The sequence below is a fragment of the Oryctolagus cuniculus genome, chromosome 2, assembly GCF_964237555.1.
Source record: "Oryctolagus cuniculus chromosome 2, mOryCun1.1, whole genome shotgun sequence".
NCBI classification, from domain to species: Eukaryota; Metazoa; Chordata; class Mammalia; order Lagomorpha; family Leporidae; genus Oryctolagus; species Oryctolagus cuniculus.
In genome coordinates, this window is record NC_091433.1 from 175702487 (window position 1) to 175725853 (window position 23367).

General features: G+C 56.9%; 2 protein-coding genes across 8 annotated transcripts; one reads left to right on the plus strand and one right to left on the minus strand.

The window, feature by feature from the left end:
- Nucleotides 1-1351: 1351 nt before the first annotated feature.
- DNAJC5G (DnaJ heat shock protein family (Hsp40) member C5 gamma) lies at nucleotides 1352-4471 on the minus strand. The gene is made up of 6 exons (XM_008254616.3): nucleotides 4342-4471; nucleotides 3606-3721; nucleotides 3113-3326; nucleotides 2792-2936; nucleotides 1680-1742; nucleotides 1352-1490 (listed from the first exon to the last, which is right to left on the minus strand). Exons 2-5 carry the CDS (start codon nucleotides 3716-3718, stop codon nucleotides 1696-1698), a joined length of 519 nt encoding a protein of 172 aa, XP_008252838.1. The 5' UTR covers nucleotides 3719-3721; nucleotides 4342-4471; the 3' UTR covers nucleotides 1352-1490; nucleotides 1680-1695.
- Nucleotides 4472-4535: 64 nt separating this feature from the next.
- Nucleotides 4536-23367, plus strand: SLC30A3 (solute carrier family 30 member 3). Of its 7 annotated transcripts, none has more exons than XM_008254618.4 (8): nucleotides 4536-4736; nucleotides 19502-19683; nucleotides 20385-20531; nucleotides 20629-20782; nucleotides 21298-21496; nucleotides 21715-21820; nucleotides 22046-22180; nucleotides 23069-23367. In XM_008254618.4, exons 1-8 carry the CDS (start codon nucleotides 4591-4593, stop codon nucleotides 23215-23217), a joined length of 1218 nt encoding a protein of 405 aa, XP_008252840.2. In that variant the 5' UTR covers nucleotides 4536-4590; the 3' UTR covers nucleotides 23218-23367. The 7 variants fall into 7 exon arrangements, with proteins under 7 accessions (XP_008252840.2, XP_008252839.3, XP_051699037.2 ...); XM_008254617.4 differs by lacking the exon at nucleotides 4536-4736 and adding an exon at nucleotides 15119-15200; XM_051843077.2 differs by lacking the exon at nucleotides 4536-4736 and adding an exon at nucleotides 15300-15464.

Here is a 23367-nt window from a genome sequence, read left to right on the forward strand (position 1 = left end):
CAGCATGGTTCATGGCTCAGGGTGGGAGGAGAGATCTGGCCAGACCTTCGGAGAGGGTCAATGACAGTCTCCTGCTCCCCAAGACCAAGTGGTTCAGAACAGGGCACCGGACACTAGGGAGACAGCCTCTCGTCCAACACGTCTGGCCCAGTTTTGTGCTTGCCCAGCCATTTCTTCACTCTAGGGAAAGAAGCTCAGGAGGCTGCAAGTGGCTGCTGCAGTCCTGAGAGAGTGGGATTCTGGCCCGCCCACCCACTGCTGGGGCCACTCCACGGAATTTCAGTTTGTTAGGAAACTGGGAGATGCTGGGCAGGCGGAAAGGACCTGAGAGCCAGAGACCTATTTTGAGCACCAGGCAGTCAGTCTCCAGGGAAACTTCAGAGCACCGAGAAAGCCACAGCCGCAGAGCATGGGCAGCGTCTGCCCGGCCCGACACGTGTCCCAGACTCCTGCCCTGCGAACCAGGCTCGCCGCACGTGGCTTTCTCGCTTTTTCTCCTACGGCCTTCTTCCTCTGTCGCTGGCACCATCTGTCTTCTTTGGGCCCAACACACGCACTGGGATTGTCAAAAGTTCTTTTATTTACTAACATTCCTTCACCTTTCTCCCAGACAAGGGTGAAGTTAGAGGAGTTCCTAGGCTCTGACCCTGAGTGGGCGGAGAACGGGTGGTGTGGAGAGGCAGGACGAAGAAGGAAGAGCGGGGAAAGAGTCTGCAAGGCACAGCCTTCGCCTCGTCACGTTTCCCGTCCTGTTTTAAGGACAAAATGCAGGGCGACCGGCCTGCACAAGGCGAGTCCAGAGGGTGGGGGCGAGCAGATGCTGAAGCAAGAACTTTGGCCAACCCCGGGGGCCAGGCTGGCGGGGGCTGTGCCGGCAGCTGGGGTCCAGGGACAGTCCACAGGTGGGATAACTGCCCCAAGCCGCATAAGCACTCACTTCTCCTGGGCTGACTCGAGGTGGCAGGGCTGAGCTGGCCACCAGAGGAGGAAGACCAGCCCCAGAAAGGTGTCTTGGCTTAGGAAGGAGGCTGATGGTAGGAGTTCTTGGTCCACAGTGGCAACAAAGGAAGGTTAACTGGTGCAGCAGCTCTGGGGACAGGGCCCACCCTGCTCGGTCATCAAATCTTGATGGAGAAATGCAAGTGGCTCAGACCCCAAGGTAGACCCAGGAGAGACAGTCCTCAGGGAAAGTCTGCCACTGCTGCCCGAGGCCTCAAAGGTGGGCATGGGAGGGCTGCTCTCTGAGAGAGACAACAACTGAGACTGTGGCTAAACAGAAGAGTAGCTTGGTGGCACCATACGGCCAGAGTCATACCATCGAGGGCAGAGACGGGGTCCTTACTGGGATGGACGTCATCAATGCTTCTCAAGTAGGGGTTCCTATAGAAGAGGAGTCAGTTCAGGGTTCATGTCAGGACAGGGCTACTTGCTCCTCCTTTCAACGTGTCCAGTGGACTGGGCATCAGAGGGCACCCACACTGGATCAGCACCTAGTGGCAGAAGAAGGTGGCATCTTACTGACTAGAAGGAATGATCATGTAGAATGTAAAGAAAACCCTGTGTCTGTAAGGATATAAATACTTGGGGTTCACAAATATATAAACTTCCCAGCTATGACTCCTGTGAAGTTAGCTTATATGCTTTTCCGATCCTTTGAATACCGCCTTCAGTTTACATACCCCTCTTCATCTTTTATTAAAAATCTTCACTATCTTCATCTCTTCTAAAACCACCTCTGGTTCCTAAAATGGAATTACCCATTCATTACATATATGAACATTTAGTAACACTTTTTCAGTCTACTAGTGAGAAAATGGTTACCTCACAGCTACTCATTAGCACCACAAGGTGGCACCAGTGTGGACTTCAGCTACACTTCAATTTTAAAGTTTATGTAGGGTGGGAATAATCTTTGACACATCATCCTCCTTTTGAGTAGATGCCATAAACTGCATCCTTGAGCCCATCTTTGATTACTGTATTTTATTACTTTATTTATTTATTATTTTTTGACAGATAGATTTAGACAGTGAGGGAGAGAGAGACAGAGAAAGGTCTTCCTTTCCGTTGGTTCACCCCCCAGATGGCTGCTGCAGCCGGCGCACCGCGCTGATCCGAAGCCAGGAGCCAGGTGCTTCTGGTCTCCCATGCGGGTGCAGGGACCAAGGACCTGGGCCATCCTCCACTGCGCTCCCGGGCCACAGCAGAGAGCTGGCCTGGAAGAGGAGCAACCGGGACAGAATCTGGCACCCCAACCGGACTAGAACCCAGGGTGCTGGTGCCGCAGGCGGAGGATTAGCCTATTGAGCCGCAGCACCGGCCTAGTTCTCTTTTTAAAATTTTTTAGCAATATTAAGAGAACAGATTGCTTGTATTTCATAGATGCAATTCTAAGACAAGCATACTTCCCCCTCCCTCAATTCCCCTCTTTCCTTCCTTTCTTTTCCTTTAATTTCTGCAATAACACCACATCAATTACTTTATCAATTACTTCATAATCACAGGCTCAATGCAGCACTAACCATAGCGATTACCGCATTTTCCAGGCATAACCTCCCGCCTCATTCCTCAGTTTAACAGTGAGCGCAGCCCACCCGACACGCAAGCTCAGCTTGCGGTGTAGGATGCTCAGAAACCTCTCATCCCTCCGCCGTCTCGTTCTTCCCCTTCTCCCACGGCCAGCTCGAAGCGACCACTTGTAGGGGTCGACCTGCTGTTTTCCCAGCTCCTCCTTGCCCGCACCATCTCCTCCTTTCTGATGCTGTACCCAGGCTCCTGCCGCGGGTCTCACCTGGCCGCGGGGGCTGAGTCTGGACGTTCGGCTGCTGTCTTCTCCTATTGACGTCCTCGGGGGGCGGCTTAAGGGCGCCGCAGCAAAAGCAGCAGCAGCAGCAGCAGCAGCAACAAGTGAGCAGCGCGCAGAGGATGATGAGTGTCTGAAAGCCCGGCAGGAACGGCCTCGGTCCCGCTGCTCGCCCCCCACCCCACCCCGGGCAAGCCCCCCTCCCGCAGCCCCGCCAGCACCCAGGAAACAGGACACAAGAAGTGCTTGTCCCAGGATGGGCCGTTACCTCTCCTTCCTCCGTCTTAAGGGCCTCGGGGGAACCCGTACCTTGAACCAACAACTATTCACTGTATAGTAGTATCGGACACCTTCTTCCCCAAAGTGATCGTACAGATAGATTCCAAAGGAGCCGTGCTGGTCATAGATCTTCCGCTTCTTGGGGTCACTCAGCACAGAGTGGGCGGTGTTGATCTCTTTGAATATTTCTGCAGCTTGAGGGTTCCCTGGGTTCTTGTCGGGATGATACTGCAAGGCCAGTCTCCTACACAGGCAGAACCCCACAAAGGGTGGGGTGGGGGAGGGGATGGGGCCAGCCATGGCGGGAGGGCTAGGATGAAGGGCAGGGATATGTCTCTAGACAGAATGTGGTCCAAGAGGCCAAGCTCGAAACTCCTTCCAGAGCCACACGGAAGAGGGTGATGGCCCCATCTGGCCCCAAAGTGCAGGCTTGCTGGGATTTCAAAGTGGGTCAGAAAGCCAGCCATAAAGAGAAGTGTTTCAGGGAGGGCTTGCCAGGGCTCAGGGAAGGCGGGGTGGGAACCTGTAGGCCTTTTTGACTTCTTCGGGGGGCGCGCCCTTCTTCAGCTCCAGCACTGTGTAGAGGGTCGACCCCCTCTTGGACAGCCGGCGGGCTGCCTCGTCCACATGAGCCATGTCCTGGGCCAGAGGACAGGGAGCACCCGTGAGAAGTCGCACAGGGCAGGGCACAGGGAGAACTGCTGCAGACAGGAAACTCACTGACAGCAACAGGCAAGAGCAGCAGGAAAATGCAACCGAGCAGAAGAGCACGCAGCTCCCGGTGTGCCCTCACACTTCCCAGCATCCTCCAGCTACCCAGCCCCGCAGACAGGCCTGGCCGAGAGGGGCCCAAGGCACTGGGGCAGCTGGGCTGTCTCCGGAGCTTCTGTCACCTCCAGTAACCAGCACAGGGCTGTCTAAGCTCACTGCCGGGTTTGAAAGACGACGGTGGCCCCAGCCCCGGAACAGGCTGGGTGAGGCACAGGGACAAGCCACAACTCCCAAGGGAGAAACAATCCCGACCAAACCGTGTGCGGCCGAGAAGCCAGCGAGGCCAGGGACTTGTTCTCGGCCCCCCGCCCCAGCCCCCAAGCTCTCAAACCACCCCCAGAGAGGCAGCAGACAGGGGTTGGGCGTGGGGGGCGGCCGGGGAGGCAGGGACAAGGCCCCAGAGCGGGGTGCCCAGAGGCGAGCCAAGGCGACAAGCTGGGAGGGCGTGCGCTGAGCGCACAGGGGCCCACGTGGGTCCGGCCCCTTACCTCGTAGTCGTCGTCGCTCTCGGAAGCCACGTTGGCTTCATAGACGCTTCACCCTCTCGGGTGTGAAATTTCACAGTCCGCTGCGACCCATTGCGCTTGCGCGCTGTGCCGCCACTGTGGGCCGTTTTTGGTGCCACCGGAAGCGGAAGCACCGTATGCGGGGAGGCTACGTTGGCCCCGGGACTTATTTCGCAGGGGATCTGTGGTGTCCGCGGCCCAGGACCAGCGAGCGTTGCTCCCACTGCAGGGATGGATGCCGACTCCCGCAGCGTCTTTCTAGTCCACGAGGAGGGCATCACCCCTCCTGAGTGCTGTCGTGGCTCCCCGGCTCACTTACAGAGAGACTGCCGAGCAGCGTGGATGGGAGGAGCGGCTGCCGCAAGCCTTCTCCACAGGTGTGTTATCTAACGCGGCTCATTCAGAACTTGGGGGTCTCCACTCAGGCGGCCTTGCCTTGCCACCTGAAGACTCCTTGAAGACCTGCCTCAAATGTCAGTGTGCTTGGGCCCCTTCCTTCACCCCGGCCCCCCAATTCACCCCGCCCCTCACTGGACAGCCCCTTGTCTGTCAAAGCATCGTTAGTTTGCATACGCCTATGATATGGTAGCTTGAGTCTTTCCAAAAATCTGGGCCTGGAACACTTCCCTGAAATACTGTCGCATCATGCAGGATGTAATTAAGTATAGGGTCTAGGTTAGATATTTAAGTTGTTTCTATGTGATAGTGTAATAACCTTCAAGTGGACATTCCTACACATAAATCCTTTCTGATTCTCTCCTCCCTCGCACACCCCAAGGGTAGATTCCTACAAGTGGAATGATTGTGTCTAAATGAATCCATGTTGCTGACTCTCTTCCCAGAAGGGTACCCGAAGTACCAGTTGCAGCCTTACCTGCAGATCTTGGGGGTACCTGTCTCTACCGGGCCTCCCCAGGGAGGCAGTGTTTGCATCACTCAGGATGTACCAGGTTGTGGTGTTGGTTTTCTTCCCAGAGGACACACTCCTCTCATATGTCACTGAAAGAGCTTTATTACTTCAGTAACATCTGCTACCTCTCTTGTGGATTTATCATCTCTTCCCTTAGTTACAATGATCTTAGTGCACTGCCCTCCCCTTTTAGATTCCGAGTGTTCAGTCGATCCTCTGCCCCAAGCTGGGAGCCATCTAGCAAACAGTTATGCAGAAAGCACAGTGACCACTGAGTGAATGAATGTTGTCTGTAGATCCATGATTGGTGCATGGGGTAAGGATGAAACCCTGGGCCACCGTTCACCCCAGCCCATACATTCTGGGTCAGATGACTTTAGACGTCCCATGCTCAAGGAGAAAGCACTGAAGCCGATGCTATCTTTGATGGTTGGTTTTATGCCAAGTTTCCCTAATGAACCTCCAACCTCCCAGTCATGATCATGGGATGGCGGAACTGTCAGAACAAGCCAGCTCGTTTCTCCAGTTGCAATGGGAAGAGGGCAGAAGCCATTGGAAGTGCCTGGCCTTACATCATCGAGTGCTTGTCCCAGTCCTCAAGGCCCAGTGTGATCCTGCCCCGCCTCTGCGACCTGGTCGTGAACCCTGTCCTGCTCGCCTTGGGCTCTGCCCCATTGCTGCCTGGTACTTCTTGGAAGACACCGTGTTCCTTCTTACTTCAAGAGCCTTTGAGGTCTCCGCCTGCAGGGCTCCTCCTGGGGCTCGTTTCTTGTGAGTGAATTCTCATCCTGGCTCTGCAGAGAGGCCTCGGAACTGGCTCCTCCTCCCTGTCCCACCTCACTGCACCCTCGCCTTGCTTTCTGAATACTTGTGTGTTGGTTTGTGTAAGGTCTGCCTTCCCTAGTTGACAGTTCCACGAGGGCAGAGAACTTGTTTGTCACCTGTTGGATCCCCAGCACCTAGAACTGTGCTTGGCTCAATGAACTCTTAAATGAGCTACAGTCCAAGGAGCCCTCTGCCACTCTAGTGGCAGCCTGCTGGTCGGCCCATATTAAGAATGTCCTGGGGCTGGCGCCGTGGCTCAATAGGCTAATCCTCCGCCTGCAGCGCTGGCACACCAGGTTCTAGTCCTGGTCGGGGCACTGGATTCTGTCCCGGTTGCCCCTCTTCCAGGCCAGCTCTCTGCTGTGGCCCGGGAGTGCAGTGGAGGATGGCCCAGGTGCTTGGGCCCTGCACCCGCATGGGAGACCAGGAGAAGCACCTGGCTCCTGCCTTCGGATCAGCGCAGTGCGCCAGCCGCGGCGGCCATTGGAGGGTGAACCAACGGCAAAAGGAAGACCTTTCTCTGTGGTGCAGCAGGTTAAGCCACCACTTGCAACACCTGCATGCCATAACACAGTGCCAGTTTGAATCCCAGATGCTGTTTTTCCAATCCAGCCCCTTGCTGACGCACCTAAGACAGCAGAGGATGGTCCAAATGTTTGGGCCCCTGCCACCCATGTCAGAGACCAGGCTGAGGTTCCTGGCTCCTGGCTTCTGGCTTTGGCCTGCACCAGCCCTGGCTATTGAGGGCATCTGGGAAGTGAACCAGCAGATGGTTCTCTCTCTCTCTGTCTCTCCCTCTCTCTCCCTCTCTTTCTGTCACTCTTCTTTTCAAATAAATAAATATAAATTTTAAAAGAGAGAGAGAGAGAGGCAGAAATAAGGCAAGGAGGGAGATAGCAGTAAGATTCCAAGCTTTTTGTTTCTTGTTTGTCTTAGTTCCTAACACAGTTCCTGGAGTATTGTGGGCGCGCAGCGAATGTGGGTTGGTTGAATGCTGGGCAGACAGACGTGTGGCTCCTCAGAGGCACTCTCCTTGATTATCTCCCGGATGCTCATAGCCCTGGCGGGTGATGGCCTCACATCCCCGTTATGTGGACGTGAGCCCTGAGAAAGAGGACACATTTGGCGTAGAGAGGAGTGAGGAAACATCTTTTACATCTTGCCAGAGGTTCCACAGTGCCATTAGTCCTTATCATTGCCCTCTGACATTCTAATTAATCACAGCTCAAGGCTCTTGAAATAGCTGTTATCTGTGAGTCGTGTGAGGCTGCACTCTGAACGAAAGGACACTGTGGCCAGGAAGCAGCAAAGATGGGAACAGGGCAGGCGGGGGAGCCGGGGTCCTTTGTTCAGAGGCTGGCTCTCCACGGGCCTCCTCCTAGAAGCCACAGCCCCTGTAAGACTTGTCTTCTAAGCCGGGGGGTCTCTTCCCAACCCAGTACAGTCCTAGGAAGAACACACAAGCCAAGAGGCGGAAGCCCTGGATCTTGGTGCTGCCTCCGGCTCTAACAAGCTGTGTGACCTCAGACAAGTCCCCTCACCTCTGAGTCTCTCTCTTTTGTAAAAACCCATGCCGTTTCATGGAGTTGCTGTCAAAGGCCCATCAGATTTGTAAAACTAATGGTAAAAGCAGAAAATAACTATGCCAAAGAGTGATAAAGGACTGCACCCTTTTCTCAAATAGCCTGCACTCCCGCCGAAACTTGAGTTAGTGATCTTGTAGCTCACCGTCTCCCAGAGCCATTTGGTCTCTCCGGAAGAAAACCAAGAAGCATCCCTTATTTACCCATAAACAACTAAAGTTTTAGTCATATAGCTGGAATACACATCCATACAGACAGCAGACATGGGCATATTTAGACCCAAAATACCACGCTCTAGAGCATATGCAGTGGGAGAGAGAGATCATAATTTGTCACACCCAACCGCCAGGTTCTAGAATTGTTCAGCTTCTGAGCTGGAAGAGACCACAGAGATTTAACTCTCATCGGATGTTTTCATTTTATATTTGAGGAAAGTGCTGCCCAGAGGGAAGAAGTGACCTACTCCCGGCCACTCGGTGAGGTCCAGACTTCAGTGGCGACACAGCGACTGCTCCTGTATGTACCAGCTTCCTCCCAACTTCAAAATCTAGGTCTGGATTTTGAAAAAAGCTGTGGGGGATAGTCATGTCCTCTCCCAGGCGATGTCAGATAATGTCCCCCTTTCCTATATGCCAGATGGACCCACATTCTCCCCAAGCCAGACAGCCTGGGCGGGAGGGGGTGGGCTTCCAGCCGGAGACGTTGCTTCATGCTCCTGCCTCTTGGACCTGCAGACCGAAAGCCAGGCTCACAGCACACCCGCCTCGCCTGTAGAATGGAGACAATAGTGTCTTCCTCGTAGGGTTGTTAGGAGGATTAAGTATTTAATTTGAATGGTGGGCCGGCGCCGCGGCTCACTAGGCTAATCCTCCGCCTAGCGGCGCCGGCACACCGGGTTCTAGTCCCGGTCGGGGCGCCGGATTCTGTCCCGGTTGCCCCTCTTCCAGGCCAGCCCTCTGCTGTGGCCAGGGAGTGCAGTGGAGGATGGCCCAGGTGCTTGGGCCCTGCACCCCATGGGAGACCAGGAAAAGCACCTGGCTCCTGGCTCCTGCCATCGGATCAGCGCGGTGCGCCGGCAGCAGCGCGCCGGCCGCGGCGGCCATTGGAGGGTGAACCAACAGCAAAGGAAGACCTTTCTCTCTCTGTCTCTCTCTCTCACTGTCCACTCTGCCTGTCAAAAAAATAAAAATAAATAAATAAATAAATAAAATGTTTAAAAAAAATAATTTGAATGGTAAGGACTTATTATTAGAATTAGTATTATTTTAATAGTTTTTTCTATCCTATCTCTCAGTTTTGTAAGGAGAGAAGTTACTTCCATTTTGCCTCTGGGAAGAAGGAAAAATATCAGGGTCCAATTTTTTTTTTTTTTTTTTTAGGTAGAGTTAGGCAGTGAGTGAGAGAGACAGAGAAAGGTCTCCCTTCCGTTGGTTCACTCCCCAAATGGCTGCTACTGTCAGAGCTGCTCCGATCTGAAGCCAGGAGCCAGATGCTTCCTCCTGTCTCCCATGTGGGTGCAGGGGCCCAAGCACTTGGGCCATCCTCCACTGCCTTCCCGGGCCACAGCAGAGAGCTAGACTGGAAGAGGAGCAACCGGGACTAGAACCCGGCACCCATATGAGATGCCGGTGCCACAGGCAGAGGATTAACCAAGTGAGCCACGGCGCCGGCCCCAAGGGTCCTACCTTTAAGAAGACATGAATTGTCACGGGTGGCTCCCCACCCCCTCTGCATCCTTCTCCCAGTCTCATAGAATCCGTCTTCTTGGTCCCCATGCAGTGCCCCCACGCTGCCCTCTGAAACATCTCCGTCTCCCAGTGGTTCTGCCCAAGCAGCCAGAACTCTGAAATTACCTCCCTCACTTCGTTTTCATACAACATTTAAAAGAAAAGCTGTTGCCTCTGTGAAATGATCTCAGCCCTGAGGGTTAGGAAGGAAGCAATCTCCTAAAAACATCAAAATTCAGTTTCTAGTGAGCGAGACAATGAATGCCTCCCCCTCTCGATTCTTACTAATGCGAAAGGAATAGCAGATAGAACTTCAGGCAGTGTGAAGTGAAAAGCACAAGGCTATGTTTTGGTAAGAGCTTTTGAGCTATAAAGATTTCTCTCCTTGTCCAACCACACCGTGTCCGTGCCCCCCACCCTGGGCTCCGCACTATACTGGCTCTCCCTTGCCCCTGTCAGTAGCCCATCTCCCCTGCTGGACCTTCCTCCTTCTCTCACCTCCTGACTCTGAATATGCTGTCTGCTTGGTCTTTATGCTTTGCGCAGGCTCTTGCTCCTCTCTCCCAGAGAGTCAGTCTCCCCGTGCCTCAGTCACTCTCCCAAATCTATACTCTTCCCTCTGCCCCCAAACCAGGTGTTCCCTTTGGTTCCTCTATGTCTGTTACTGTTGTGGGCATGTCCAAGATAATGAAGCTCAAAACCCAAGCATTGCAAGGCTGTAGACTCATTATTTTCCCCACATTCAGATTAAAAAGTCTAATTTTTCTTTTTTAAAAAGATTTATTTATTTATTTGAAAGTCAGAGTTACACACAGAGAGGACAGAGAGAGGGAGGTCTTCCATCCACTGGTTCACTCCCCAATTGGCTGCAAAGGCTGGAGCTCTGACAATCCGAAGCCAGGATCCAGGAGCTTCTCCTGGGTCTCTCACATGGGTGCAGGGGCCCAAGGACTTGAGCCATCTTCTACTGCTTTCCCAGGCCACAGCAGAGAGCTGGTTCGGAAGTGGAGCAGCCAGAACTCGAACCAGAGCCCATATGGGATGCCGGCACTGTAGGTGGTGGTTTTATCCACCATGCCACAGCACCGGCCCCTTAATTTTCTTTTTTTCAAAATAGCTCTCTCATTGGTGCCTTCTTTTTAGCTCCCACATCCTTGAGACATCCCAGTTACAGGATCTCCTTATCACACTACCTGTGGTGCCAGCTTCTTCACTGCTTTCCCCACTGCCAGTGTCTTCCTGGATACCTCAACCAGACCAGTGTTCGTCCAGCAGGGCCTCTGTCATGGCCACTCGCCGGTGCTTAGCCTGCACGATGCACAGCCACCTTTACACGATGTATAGTCATCATTCAGAAGGCAGAAAGCCAGAGACAGAGACAGGGACAGTCTCCCCAGTCTCGTCCCAGTCCTTTTTTCTTCATCCTTTCCTGATTCCTATCATGTAATCCTTCTTTCTTCAGGCTGTTTTGCTTATTCTCCTGTGTTACAGATGGTACTCCACTTTTTAGCTGGCTTCCACATTCTCCGTGTCGGACGTGCAGGGACAAAGTGTGACCTCTATGCCTCACTCCTAGATAGAGAATACATGGAAATAGGGAAACATGGAGGCCACCCAGAAGGCCACTGCAATAATCTGGACTGATTGCAGTGGTCTGGACAGGATGGGCAGGATTTGCAGACAGACTGAGTGTGGGGTGAAAGCAGTGACTCTGAGATTTTTAGCAGGAGCACATCAAAGGATGGAGTTAGCAGGTGCTGATATGGGATGACTGCAGAAGCAGAAGGTTTGGGATAGAGTGACAATCAGCACTCTTTTGGGTTTAGGAAGCTTGAGATGCCTGCTTATTATTAGGGCTTACAGAGAAGAAAGGTCAAGTTGATGACTGGGTCTATGAACTTGGAGTCCAACTGAGAGATCTGGGAATTATCATCATACAAATGCTATTTGTTTTTTTACTCTTTTTGTTTTAATAGAAAATTTCAAACACATACAAAACCAGAGAGACTATACAGTGATTCCCCAGGTACCCAACATCCAACTTCAACAACAGTTGCTTTCTGCTATTACTCAATAGTTTTTAAAGACTTGAGACTGGACAATAGCTCCATGCAAGGGAGTGTACAAAGATAAGAGGGGACCAAGTGACCAGCTAATGTTGCATTAAAGATGCAGGAGGAGTGGGCACTTAGCACTGCAGTTAAGTTGTTGCCTGGGGTGGCTGCACTCATATCGGAGCACCTGAGTACTGTGCTTCTGATCCAGTTGCCTGCTAATGTGCACCTGGAAGGCAGTAGATGATGGCCCAAGTACTTGGGTCCTTGCCACCTACATGGGAAACCCAGATTGAGTTTCTGGGTACTGGCTTCAGCCTGGCCCAGCCCTGGCTAGCCAGTGGCAGGCATCTAGGGAGCGAATTAGTGGGTGGAAGATCTGTTTCTGTGTCTCTCTGCCTTCCAAATAAAGTGGAAAAAATAAGACGGAGGACATAAGAGATAATGAGCAACCAGCAAAGGAGACTGAAAATAAGCAGTCAGAAGGAGGAAGAAAACCTTACTACAGTATCCTGGAAGCCGAATGAAGAAACAGGTAATTCTCAGATAACAATTTAAGTGGTAAGACGGACACAGTAGTATGAAAGCAGAGTGCATCACGTGAGAACTGATCTAGTCTGGGGTCCAGGGTAGGCTTCCTTGAGGCAGTAATATTTAAAGGCAGCCCTGGGGCCAGTTTTGCGGCATAAAGCCACTGCCTGCAATGCCAGCATCTCATATGGGCACCAGTTTGAGTCCCAGCTGCTCCACTTCCAATCCAGTTCCCTGCTAATGCACCTGGGAAAGCAGCTGAAGATGGCCCAAGTGCTTGGGCCCCTGTGCCCACATAGGAGACCCAGATGAAGCTCCTAGCTTTGGGCTGGCATCACCCTGGCTAGTGTGGCCTTCTGGAGAGTGAACCAGCAGATAGAAGATTCTCTTTGTCTCTCTCTCTCTCTCTTTTTCTGTCCTTCCCTCCCTCCCTCTCTGTAACTCTGTCATTCAAATAAATAAATAAATCTTTATTATTTCTAATAATTATTTATTTGAGAGGCAGAGTTACAGACAGAGAGAGGGAGAGACCGAGAGAGAGGTCTTGCATCCACTGGTTCACTCCCCAAATGGCTGCAGTTGCTGGAGCTGGGCCAAACAGAAGCCAGGAGCCAGGAGCTTCTTCTGGGTCTCCCACGTGGTGCAGAGGCCCAAGTGCTTGGGCCATCTGCTGCTGCTTTCCTAGGCCATTAGCAGAGAGCTGGATCAGGAGAGGAGCAGCCGGGCCTCTAACTGGCGCCCATATGGGATACTGGCACTGCAAACAGAGGCTTAGCTTATTATGCCACAGCACCGCCCCCAATAAATGAATCTTTAAAAATAAACAATACATAAAGGCAGCCCTCCCTCACCCCCTTCTGGCCATCTGAAGTCCATCCTGCTTCCATGCTGCCAGCCAGCTCGTCCTCTCTTGGGTGGCTTGTGTGCCAGCCATTAGTGGGGTGCTGGGGACACAGTCTGAGAAAGACACAGTTCCTGCTTTCAGAGAGCTTGCCCTGTGGTGAGGAGACAAGCCAGACAAACATCTGTCCCTGCCCTGTGTGAGTGCTGTGGTCAGATAAGTCCCACAGAGGGGCGCAAACCCACCAGGGGCTGTCGACATGGAGCAGCTGGACCTCTGGGTTGCTCTGCCATCCCTTCCACTGGGTCAGGATCTCTCGAGCGCTAACTCTTACCCACTTGCTTGGATTCCAAAATTTTTAACAAAACTTATTTTATTCATTTGAAAGGGAAAGAGAGAGTATATGGGGGAGAGAGGATGAGAGAAAGAGAGAATGAATCCTCCATCTGCTGGTTTACTCTCCAAAGGCCTGCAATGGCCAGGGTTTGGCCAGGCCAAAGCCAGGAGCTGGAACTCAATGTGGGTCTCCCAGATGGCCAGCAGGCACCCAAGTGTCTGGGCCATCACCTGCTGCCTCCCAGGATTCACATTAGCAGAAAGCTGGAGTTGGAGCAGAGCTAGCACTCAAATCCAGCCACTGCAGTACAGGATGAGGGGATCCCAAGTGGCATCTTAACCTTTGTGCCAAGCGCCTGCCCCTAGATTCCAAATTTTACTCAACATCTCTAGTCTAGCTTGAATCCTGATCTCAGCATGGGGTTGGCTGATGTCTCTCAACAGAAACTCATCCAGGGTGGATTTCTAGGCTGGGTCTGTAGAAGCTTCTAGAAGCTGGCTTCCTGCCTCCATCAGCCATCTGGGTTTAACCACGGCCTAATGGCTCAGCTTAGGGAAGACCGATACCTGAGGCAGGGCTGGGCAGGCAGTCAGAGCTGTGCGTGAGTCGGTGACAAGGGATGTAGAAATCTCTTGGATCCAGTCAGGAGGGGAGGGAACAGGTCTGTTTTTTCTCACCATCGACCCTCAGGCTAGCAAGGTGCATGGCCAGAGTAAGTGTTGGATGAACAGTTCTGGCAAGGCCAGGGTTCAACCAGGCCACCTTCCAGCCCAGGAGTGATTTTCCTCAGGCCTGGCACTGCAGAGGACCCTTTGCAGAATAGTCAACGGGGCCACGTGCTGGCTCTTTGAGGAACAGGTGCAGGCACCCTATCTTGGGGCCAGGCTTTTCCAAGCAAAGGCAACTGTTGGTATTCCCACCGCCGGTGAGCCCCTTGCCCTTCCTGGCCGGCTTGGGGGTGGGCAGTGCCAGCGTCTGCACCCGGGGCTGCCCTCCGGGAGCAGCAGCCTGCCGGGCAGGGACCTCCCGGAGGGAGCCACTGCTGCCCCTGTTGTCGTCATCGCTGGGACATCCGTGCCAAGAAGCCGGTTTCTCCTGCGGTAGGGCCCCATGCTTTCTCCCTATTCTCCAGCCCTCCCTAGCCGCGGTACTCTCACTCCGTGGCGCTGACTGGGAAACCCCAGGCCCGACGCTTAGAAGGCCGACAGCGCCGGGCGGGACGTGCCCGGTGCCCCGACATCGCCCAGCAGAAGTCTGAGTGTCACCCTGGCTCAGACTCGGGTCCACAAGGTGACCTTGGCTGGTGGTTTCCCCTTTTGCCGCCAAAGTTCGCTCCCTCTGGGATCTGAGGACAGCGCCGAGGCCCCACGCCCCTAGAGGAGCTAGAGGAGGTTGGAGGGCGAAAGCCCCTCTCAGTCTAGCCCGGCTGGGCTTCGGCCGAGGGGAGGGAGGTGGGCGAAGAAGGACTGGCTCAGCCCGGCGGGGCGTGGGCGGGGCGCGGCGCGGCGCAGACCCTGGCGTGCGTTTTTTGCCGGGCGCCGCCGCGCAGTGAGGTCCCTAGCACCTGCCGCCCGCGAACCTTGGCGCGGGCCCAGCTGCGCTCTCCCCCGCCGGAACAGCCAGCCCGCCGCCCAGCTTGCCTAATCCGTTTAAGCCTCACCTCCTCCGCGAAGCTCTCCCGGGTTCCCCATCAACCACTCTATCTGGCACATGCTCTTTTTTTTTTTTTTTTCTTTTTTGGAAGTGCACATGCGATCTCATTGTTTGGAACAACAATGTCTAGGGTAGGTGTCTATTCGCAGGACACGCAGTGTGCTCTGCAGGATGCGGTCGATGGGTTCTCTTTGCCTAGGCTCACTAACCACTCCCACCCTCCACGTTTCCCCTGGCCCGCTCCCTCTCTCCCCTCCTCCTACGGGCCTCCTCTTCACAGACTGTCACAGTTCAGATGCACAATCCAATTCTCACCCCCTCCATTCCACAGTGTCGGCAGGTGCTAGAGGCAGGAAGCTTCCACTCACTCCGACTTTGCTGTAAGTCCTGGCGGTGCCCGGGCTTCGGTGAGGCTGAGCGAGGTGGCGCCAGGTCCCCGAGGGAGGCGCTGCAGGTGCGGAAAGCAGGAATCATCTGCGGCTAAGCCGACTCAGCCTCCCTCCAGAAACAGGGGCTCGTGCCCCAGCCTGGGACGGGACCGTGCGGCGCCTCGGGCCGAGCCGGGAGGGAAGAGGACGGGGCTCCACTGCGGGCCGCCAAGTCCTGTTCACGTCTTTCTGGGACTCAGTTTACTCACCCGGAAGGTACGAGCAACGATGGGTTGGAGGAGAGTAGGAAGCCTACTGTCGCTCAGCTGTTTGAATTAAAAATAAACGGGGATTGGCGGTACGGAGCGCGGCCGCGGAGTCTGCTGGTGCATTCGTACCCCAGACTCCACAGAGGCCCCGGAGTTCTCCCGGACGCGTCACCACGCACCCACATTCTCTCTGGTTCCCCTGAGAGGTAAAGGGCCGTCATCTGCTTCTGCCTCGGCGCGAAGGCTGTAGCCGCGGGAGACCGGGTGGCTGGGCGATGCCCCCACGCAGGCCGGCGAGGGTGGGTGTTCCTTGGACCAAGGTTGATGGGGACATCCCCAGCCTGGAGGAGCTCCGTTTGTCACTGATGGGGGGAGCGGGGCGGAGGGCGAGACTAGTTCTCGGGGGGAGGGGCTACCGCCACGGGGCGTTTTCTAGAACCCGGGTAGTGGGGCACTCCCGCCGTCCCCACCGGACTCGGGCGCCGGGCAATGGGGCTCGGGCCATGGGGGCGGGGCTCCCGGGGCGGGGCTTAGGCGTGGGAGGGAGGCCGGGGAGCTTGGAGGCGGGACTTGAGGAGCTCGCCCCACGCTGGGCGGGGCCCCGGCGGCCGCGGGACCTGCGGTTCGGAATCCGCGCGCCACAGTCGCCGCAGTTCCCTCCACACTGGTGGCCCCACGACCCTGCGGGGAGTACGGGGGTCGGCGGGCCGCTCGGACTAGGCGCGGGGCCAGCCCCGCCTGTGCCCCCCTCGGTGGGGCCTGGACGGTCGCGGCAGCGGCGGGGACATGGAGCCTTCTCTGGCGGCAGGGGGCTCGGAGACCACTCGCCTGGTGAGCCCCCGGGACCGTGGCGGCGCGGGCGGCGGCCTACGCTTGAAGAGGTAGGGCAGCCCCGGGTGCCACCTCCGCCATCCGCCCGTCTCGCTGTCTCCCCGGCGCCGGACCCCGCCGGCCGCCCCAATGCACCGAATTTCCCTTGGCTTCGCGGCGCCAGACTCTGTCCCCTCCAGCCCCGACCCCCGCTCTCCTACCCCTATGGCCCGTTCCGCCTGCTCCTGGCCACCCCATTCCCTTCCAGTCCTTGGACTTACCGGGAGCGACTATCGCTCCGTCGGGCCGGAGCTCGAGCCGGCTGCCCCGATGTCCGCATTGCCCGGCCCTGGAGCGGGCGCACCTCGCCGCCGAGGCCCCGGGCCCTTCCCCGCGCGAACCCGGGCTCTGGGCGCCCCTTCCAGCTGCAGCCAGCTGTGGGCACCCGGACCGGAGGGAGGGCCCGGCTCGGCCGCGGGTCTTGCCGGCGCCTGGGAGGCGGCGGCCGCGGGGAGGCGAGGGGGCGGCAGGGAAGGAGCAGGTGCGGTCTGGGCGGCGGGGGGTATTCCCGGCTCCGCACAGACGGGGCCGGGGGCGGCGAGGTGTGAAATGAGGCGCGAGCGGCGGGGACAGCGGGCCGGGGGCGGCCACAGAACCGCCCGCGCGCCCCGCCGGCCGCCCTGCCCCTCGGAGCTGCTGCGCGGGGCCTCCTGGGCCACCTTCCACTGGCCATTTTGTGCATGGGGCCGACGGTCCGTGAGTCTCCGGAATTTGTCAGGTCTTCGGCTTTTTTCCAATCTCCCCGTTTGTCTCGCCGCCGTTCTCCTTTTGTCTCAGACGTGGATCTCGATGTTTGGGTGGGGGGCCTTTAACCTGGGTGGGTGGGGGGAGCGGGAGAGAATTCTGCTTCCCGCAGGGGACTGCAGAGGTGGGCAGCTGTGGGGCTCCCTGGCCCCGGGGTCTCTTCTCCGTATTCTTTGGTTGTTCTTCAGCCCCTCTCCCTCCCCACAACACCCCTCTCCCCCACACAGCATTGTTTGTTTGCTGGGGGTTTAGAGGGAGGAAGAGAGGGAGAGGGGGGAGAGAGAGAGAGGGAAAGAACAGGAGAGAGGAAGCCGCCTTTTCTCCTCTCTAAACAGAATGTCCCCCCACTCACACACCCACACACCACCACCAAGCCTTCTTTAGTGCCCGATTTATGCAGAAAAAGGGGGCAGCCTGTTGATGGGTGGCCACCTTGATGACTGGCTGGGCTGTGTCTGCAAGGCCCCGGGAAGCGGCTTGCCCGCTGCCCAGAGCTACCCAGCCTCTGCCTGCTCTTCAGACCCGCGTCTGGGACTCCCATCCGGTCTCCATTCTCGTATGACCATTAGTCACCCAATCCTGCAGCATTTTCTGAAAGAGGCTCTCCCCGACTCCCTACCCCTCCTCTGAAACTCTGCGCAGGGAGCCTCTGGCCTGGCCTGGCCTGGCCCCCTCCGTCCCCTCCCATCAGCAAGGTCATGGGAGGGCTGGGGACATAGGTGCTGAGTCCACCACGCATCTGCCTTTGTGTCCCTCTGAGACAGTCATTTCCTCCTCGGCCCCTCCCCCTGAACCTCTGAAACCCTGGCTGCAGACCTGTGGATGTTGCTTCCCGGGGGCCGGAGCACCCTCCTCCACCGCTGCCTCAGCTTCACCCCCGTGTGCAGTTGTTGCCCCATTAGAGCGGGTCACTCCCTGCCCTGGGCCCCACCGTCCTTTGTTCATAGCCTTCCTCGCACCAGCCTCTCGCTGTGTAGTCGGTTGTTCGCTGCACATCTGTCTCCCCCCACCCCTAGAGCAGGCTGCATTGTGTGTGCCTCACCTGCCACACCTCACTGAATGAATGAGGTTGGGTTTCAAAGCCACCCTCATCTCCCCAGCCCCTCTGGAAGCACACCCCGAATCACAGCCAGGTCTGCCTCGGAACAGGAGCTTTTGAAATTGAAGAGATGAATCTACCTACCAGCACTTGGATTTTCCCTACTCGCACCCCCCCTCCAACCTGGGCTCACCTGGCTGGCAGCTTCCCCCGCTGGAGGGCCCCAGGCACCCCTCCCCCACTCCACTCACTGTGCTCGCCTTTCTACCTGGAGCCGTCACTTTCACCCATGAGTGTTCTTGTCACACCTCCAGGAGTATGTCAAGGGCCGTGTTTTCTGTTTAGGTTCTTTATTCTGTGAAAGAGTCTGTCTTAGCTGGGGCTCAAGTGGGATGGTTGTAGGGGTGAGCATTGGACTTACAGCTCAGTCAGCCAGAGCTCAGCCTCTGGCCCCCCAGGCGAGGCCCCAGCTCTGTACATTTGTCAAGGGAAGCTTAGAGTAGCATGCAGTTGAGGTGGTAGCTGCTGGGTGCTTATGGTTAGACTGAGTTCCAGTTAGTGTCCACTGGACTCCAAACCCAGTGCTCCTACCACCATCAGCCCCAGCTGTCGGAGTCTGCACCCCCCCTCCCCATGGCAACCCCAGCTCTGGAACCTGGCCAGTTCTCTATACCAGGAATCTTGGGCTTTCTGGGTCCCAGTATTCTACTCCCTGTTAAAGGGCCGCATTTCAGCTGCGTGGCTCGAGAGGGAAGGGATCTTGGCAAGAGGCTCACCAAGGCCAGGGCCCTGTGCTGAGCCCCACATGCTTTCATAGCACCTGCCCTCCAGGCTGCCTCCCTGGCACACCCACCTGCTCTTTATCAAAGCCTTCTCATTCCCTGACTTTCTCCACAGACTGAATCTCCAAGCCCTGAGGGCACTCGCACTGCCCCGATCCATGGCCGTGGTCACCTTCTGCTCTGTGCTGTAGGACTGGGGCACACGTTTGTCTTGTTCACTAGACACTCCCAGACTGCTCCTTGTGCATCCCTTGTGGTGCCTGTCGGAAGAGATCCCCTCAGTTGGGGTCTGGCCTCAGCTCTGCGACAGCAGCTGCGTGGGCTCCCTAAGTCCACTCCCTGTCTCAGCCTTGCACTTGTCCTTTATTTGACGTCCGACTTCACTGGCTGCAAGGTGGTTCCCAGCTGTGAGGTTCTCTGGCTGTGTGTGGAAGGAAGCTGGCCCCCATGTCTCATTGGGTCCTCTGTCCAAGCTCCCACGTAGGACCAGGCCTTGGGAAGGGTGGGAGATGCCCTGGGGGACTGAGTGACCAGGGCTGGGCCAGGCTGAAGCCAGGAGCCTGGAATGCCATCTGGGTCTCCCATGCTGAGCCATGTCGCCTGCCACAGTCTCTTCACAGAACCCTCAGAGCCCCTCCCCGAGGAGCCGAAAGCTGTGGAGATGGCCTTCCACCACTGCCACAGGGACCCCGGGCCGCCGCCGGGCCTCACCTCGGAGAGGCTGCAGGCGCGGAGGCAGCTGTACGCCGCCTGCGCCGTGTGCTTCGTCTTCATGGCCGGGGAGGTGGTAGGTAAGTCAGCCCCACCTTCCCGACACCTGCCTTAGCCCCGAAGGCATTCCTGCGTGCCCAGGTCTCAGGAAGTAGGAGGCAGGGGCCAGCGTTGTGGCACAGTAAGGCACCACCTGTGATGCTGGCATCCCATATAAGCACTGGTTCGAGTCCCGCCTGCTCTACTTCTGATCCAGCTCCCTGCTAAGGTGCCTGGAAAAAACAGCGGATGACAGCCCAGGTGCTTGGGTCGCCACCACCTGCCTGAGAGACCCAGATGGAGGTCCAGGCTCCTGGCTTCCGCCTGGCCCAGCCCTGACCCTTGTGGTCATTTTGGAGAGTAAACCACCAGATGGAGGATCTCTTGTTCTCTCTCTCCCTAATTCTGTCTTTCAAATAAATAAACAAATCTTTTTTCTTTCTTTCTTTTTTCTCCTCTTTATTTCTTTTCTTTTTTCTTTTTTTAAAGCAAGTGGAAGGCAGTGAGGGACAGAGCACAAAGACCCAGGCCTAGGCCTGGGCCAGTGGATGGGGCTGACTTCTCACTGTTAACTGGTGTTTAAAAACCCCATTGTCTGGTTAGTAAAGTCAAACGTGCCATTGTGGAGAAACTAGACAATGCGGCTGAGTGACAAGAAACTAGAACTGCCCATCCCCCGCGAGAGGTGCCGGTCACCTTTGGGTCCCTGCCCGCGCTGTGCTGTGCACTGTACACCTTACAGGTGGGTATTTGGCGCACAGCCTGGCTATTATGACTGACGCCGCCCACCTGCTGGCGGACGTGGGCAGCATGATGGGCAGCCTCTTCTCCCTCTGGCTCTCTACCCGCCCAGCCACCCGCACCATGACCTTCGGCTGGCACCGCTCAGGTAAGGCCCTGGCGTGACCCAGTGGCCGCCCCCATCCTGCCAGAGGGACCCTCTTGGAGTCCTGAGCAGGTCTCTAACAGCTCCTGTCCCCCTGCAGAGACTCTGGGGGCTCTGGCCTCTGTGGTCTCCCTCTGGATGGTCACTGGCATCCTCCTGTACCTGGCCTTCCTCCGCCTGCTGCACAGCGACTACCACATCGAGGGCGGCGCCATGCTGCTGACCGCCAGCATCGCAGTCTGTGCCAACCTGCTGTACGTTCCAGCACGGGGCCCGTGCTCTGTGCACCTCAGGGCCAGGGCTCCTCCTCCTGGATGGGAGAGCTGGCTGCCTCCTCCCCACCACACCTGGATCCACCCCACTGTGTGTCCTGGCCTTGCCGGCAGGGGCTGGGATCAGCCCCTAGACTGAGAGCCCTCTGGGTATCAGGGCTGTCCCCAGCGTCCCCTCACCCCCATGAAGGAGGCAGCATCATCCCTTGTTTTCTGTGCACGAAGTGGCTCCCGACAGGACACCAGGTGACTTGGCCGAGCCACTTAGCTGTTGAAGTAGCAGGGCCAGGATCCGAATCCACGGCGCTGGCGCTATGGCCAGTCTTCTTTCTTCCAGGCTGCGCTATCTGTCTGTCTTGGACCATGCTGCTTTCTCCCTGGGACTGGGAAAATAGGTGGAGACAGGGCTACTGGGGAGGTGAGAGGAGGCGGCGTGGCAGGGGCAGAGGAGGCCAGGAGCCGGCCGCCTGCGCTGAGCTGCTCTGCCTGCCCCGCAGAATGGCCTTTGTGCTGCACCAGGCTGGCCCCCCCCACAGCCATGGGTCCCGGGGGCCAGAGTACGCTCCGCTGGAGGAGGAGTCGGCACAGCCCCTTCCCCTGGGCAACACCAGTGTCCGGGCAGCCTTTGTGCACGTGCTGGGGGACCTCCTGCAGAGCCTTGGGGTACTGGCTGCCTCCATCCTCATCTACTTCAAGGTACTGCCTGGGGCCTGCCCCAGCCTTCCTCCCAGCAACTCCCATCCATCTTTCCCAGCACGGTTGGGCTGCCCCTCCCCACTCTGCTCCCACCTTCCAGCCCCCTGGACTCCTCCCGCCCTGGGGCAGGTGCCCTCTCCCCTCTGCAGGGTGCTCAGGGGCCCCCCAGGTCCTCCTCTGAAGGGCCCTGCTTCCTGAACGGAGGGCCCTCTCTGCAGCCTCAGTACAAGGCGGCTGACCCCATCAGCACCTTCCTCTTCTCCATCTGTGCCCTCGGCTCCACGGCGCCCACCCTGCGAGATGTTCTTCGCATCCTCATGGAAGGTGAATCAGACAGCAGCGCTCCCCACCCCGGGGCCCTCTGACCTCACTCCAGTTCTAGGTCTCCAGAGAGTGAGGAAAAGGCCTGGGTTGTGGGCCTATTGCAGAGGGGGCTGGGGTGGGGGTGTCCCAGGCTGAGTGAGCACAGATAGGGGAGGAGGAACCTGGGGTGGGGCTGCCCCTGGGAAGAGGTGCTCTGGCAGTAAGGCCTGGGGGTTTTGCTTGCAGGCACCCCCCGCAGCATAGGGTTTGAACCTGTGCGGGATACCCTGCTATCCGTGCCAGGAGTCCGGGCCACCCATGAACTGCACCTGTGGGCCCTGACGCTCACTTACCACGTTGCCTCTGCACACCTGGCCATCGGTGAGTCCACAGCGGCCCCACCCCACCCCGACATGGGTCAGTAGCTTGGATTAGGAGGATTGGTTCGGTCTGCCTTGATCTTTCTGTCTGTCTCTGTGTCATACACACACACACACACACACACACACACACACAGGTTGGAGACCGGGGGGCCTGGGCACCAGTGTTCTGGGGAAGTTCACCCTTTCTGAGGCAGCACAGAGAACCCGCGACCCTTTAAGTGACTGCCAGTCCCTGCAGGTCAGGTGATGGGCGCACAGCACATCACTGCAGTGGGAATCGCATCCCTGTTGCAAGTGGTGATTATGAAATCTGTATGGCAACTAGGAAAAATGTTTGTGGCGTAACGCTGAGAAAAAGCCCAATATAGAACGATACCCACATTACGATGCCACTGTTAAAATATCCGTGGTGACTCAGGAGCTGACAAAGGGTTTTTGAGTTTCTTCCAGATGCAAGAAGCAATCAGGGGCATACAGTTTGCCTGCCAAAAATACAGTCTGAGATATTTGCTGGTAACTAGAGGGGACCATGGGACAGAAAATGTAACATCTGGATTGTCCTGAGAAGTTGAGGAGGCGGCTGCTGCAACCTCGTGCTGTGGAGGGGTGCAGCAGGCAGAAAAGGAGAGGGGACTAGCCGGGCTCAGGCTCAGCCACCGGTCTGTGTGGCTGGTTGGGCGAGCCCCTCCAAGCCCCTCCCACGCTGGCCTTGACAATTCCTGCCATTCATGCAATGCAGGGAGAAAGCAAGCTCCCCACTCAGGCCTGGCTTTCAGGCCATGCAGCCCTTGGGCCTTCCCTCCGGCCTTATCTCGGCTGAAAAGGCTGCTGCCTGTGCGCGGACTCTCCCCAGGGACCAATGCTGCCTCTTATCGCTCCCCCACAGACTCCGGGGCTGACCCTGAAGCCGTCCTGGCTGAAGCCTCATCCCGGCTCCACTCCCGGTTTGGATTCTCCAGCTGCACCCTGCAGGTGGAGCAGTACCGGCCTGAGATGGCCCAGTGTCTGCGGTGCCGGGAGCCCCCCCAAGCCTGAGCCGCGGTCCTGCCCTCACCCCACTGCCAGGCCCAGGACTCAGCCCCGGACTTTCAGCACCCATCTCCCTGATCACGGAGAAGGGGCTGAGCTGGGCCCATACCCCTTCCTCACTCCCTCCTTCCACCTGCCAAACTCCCCGGCCCCAGC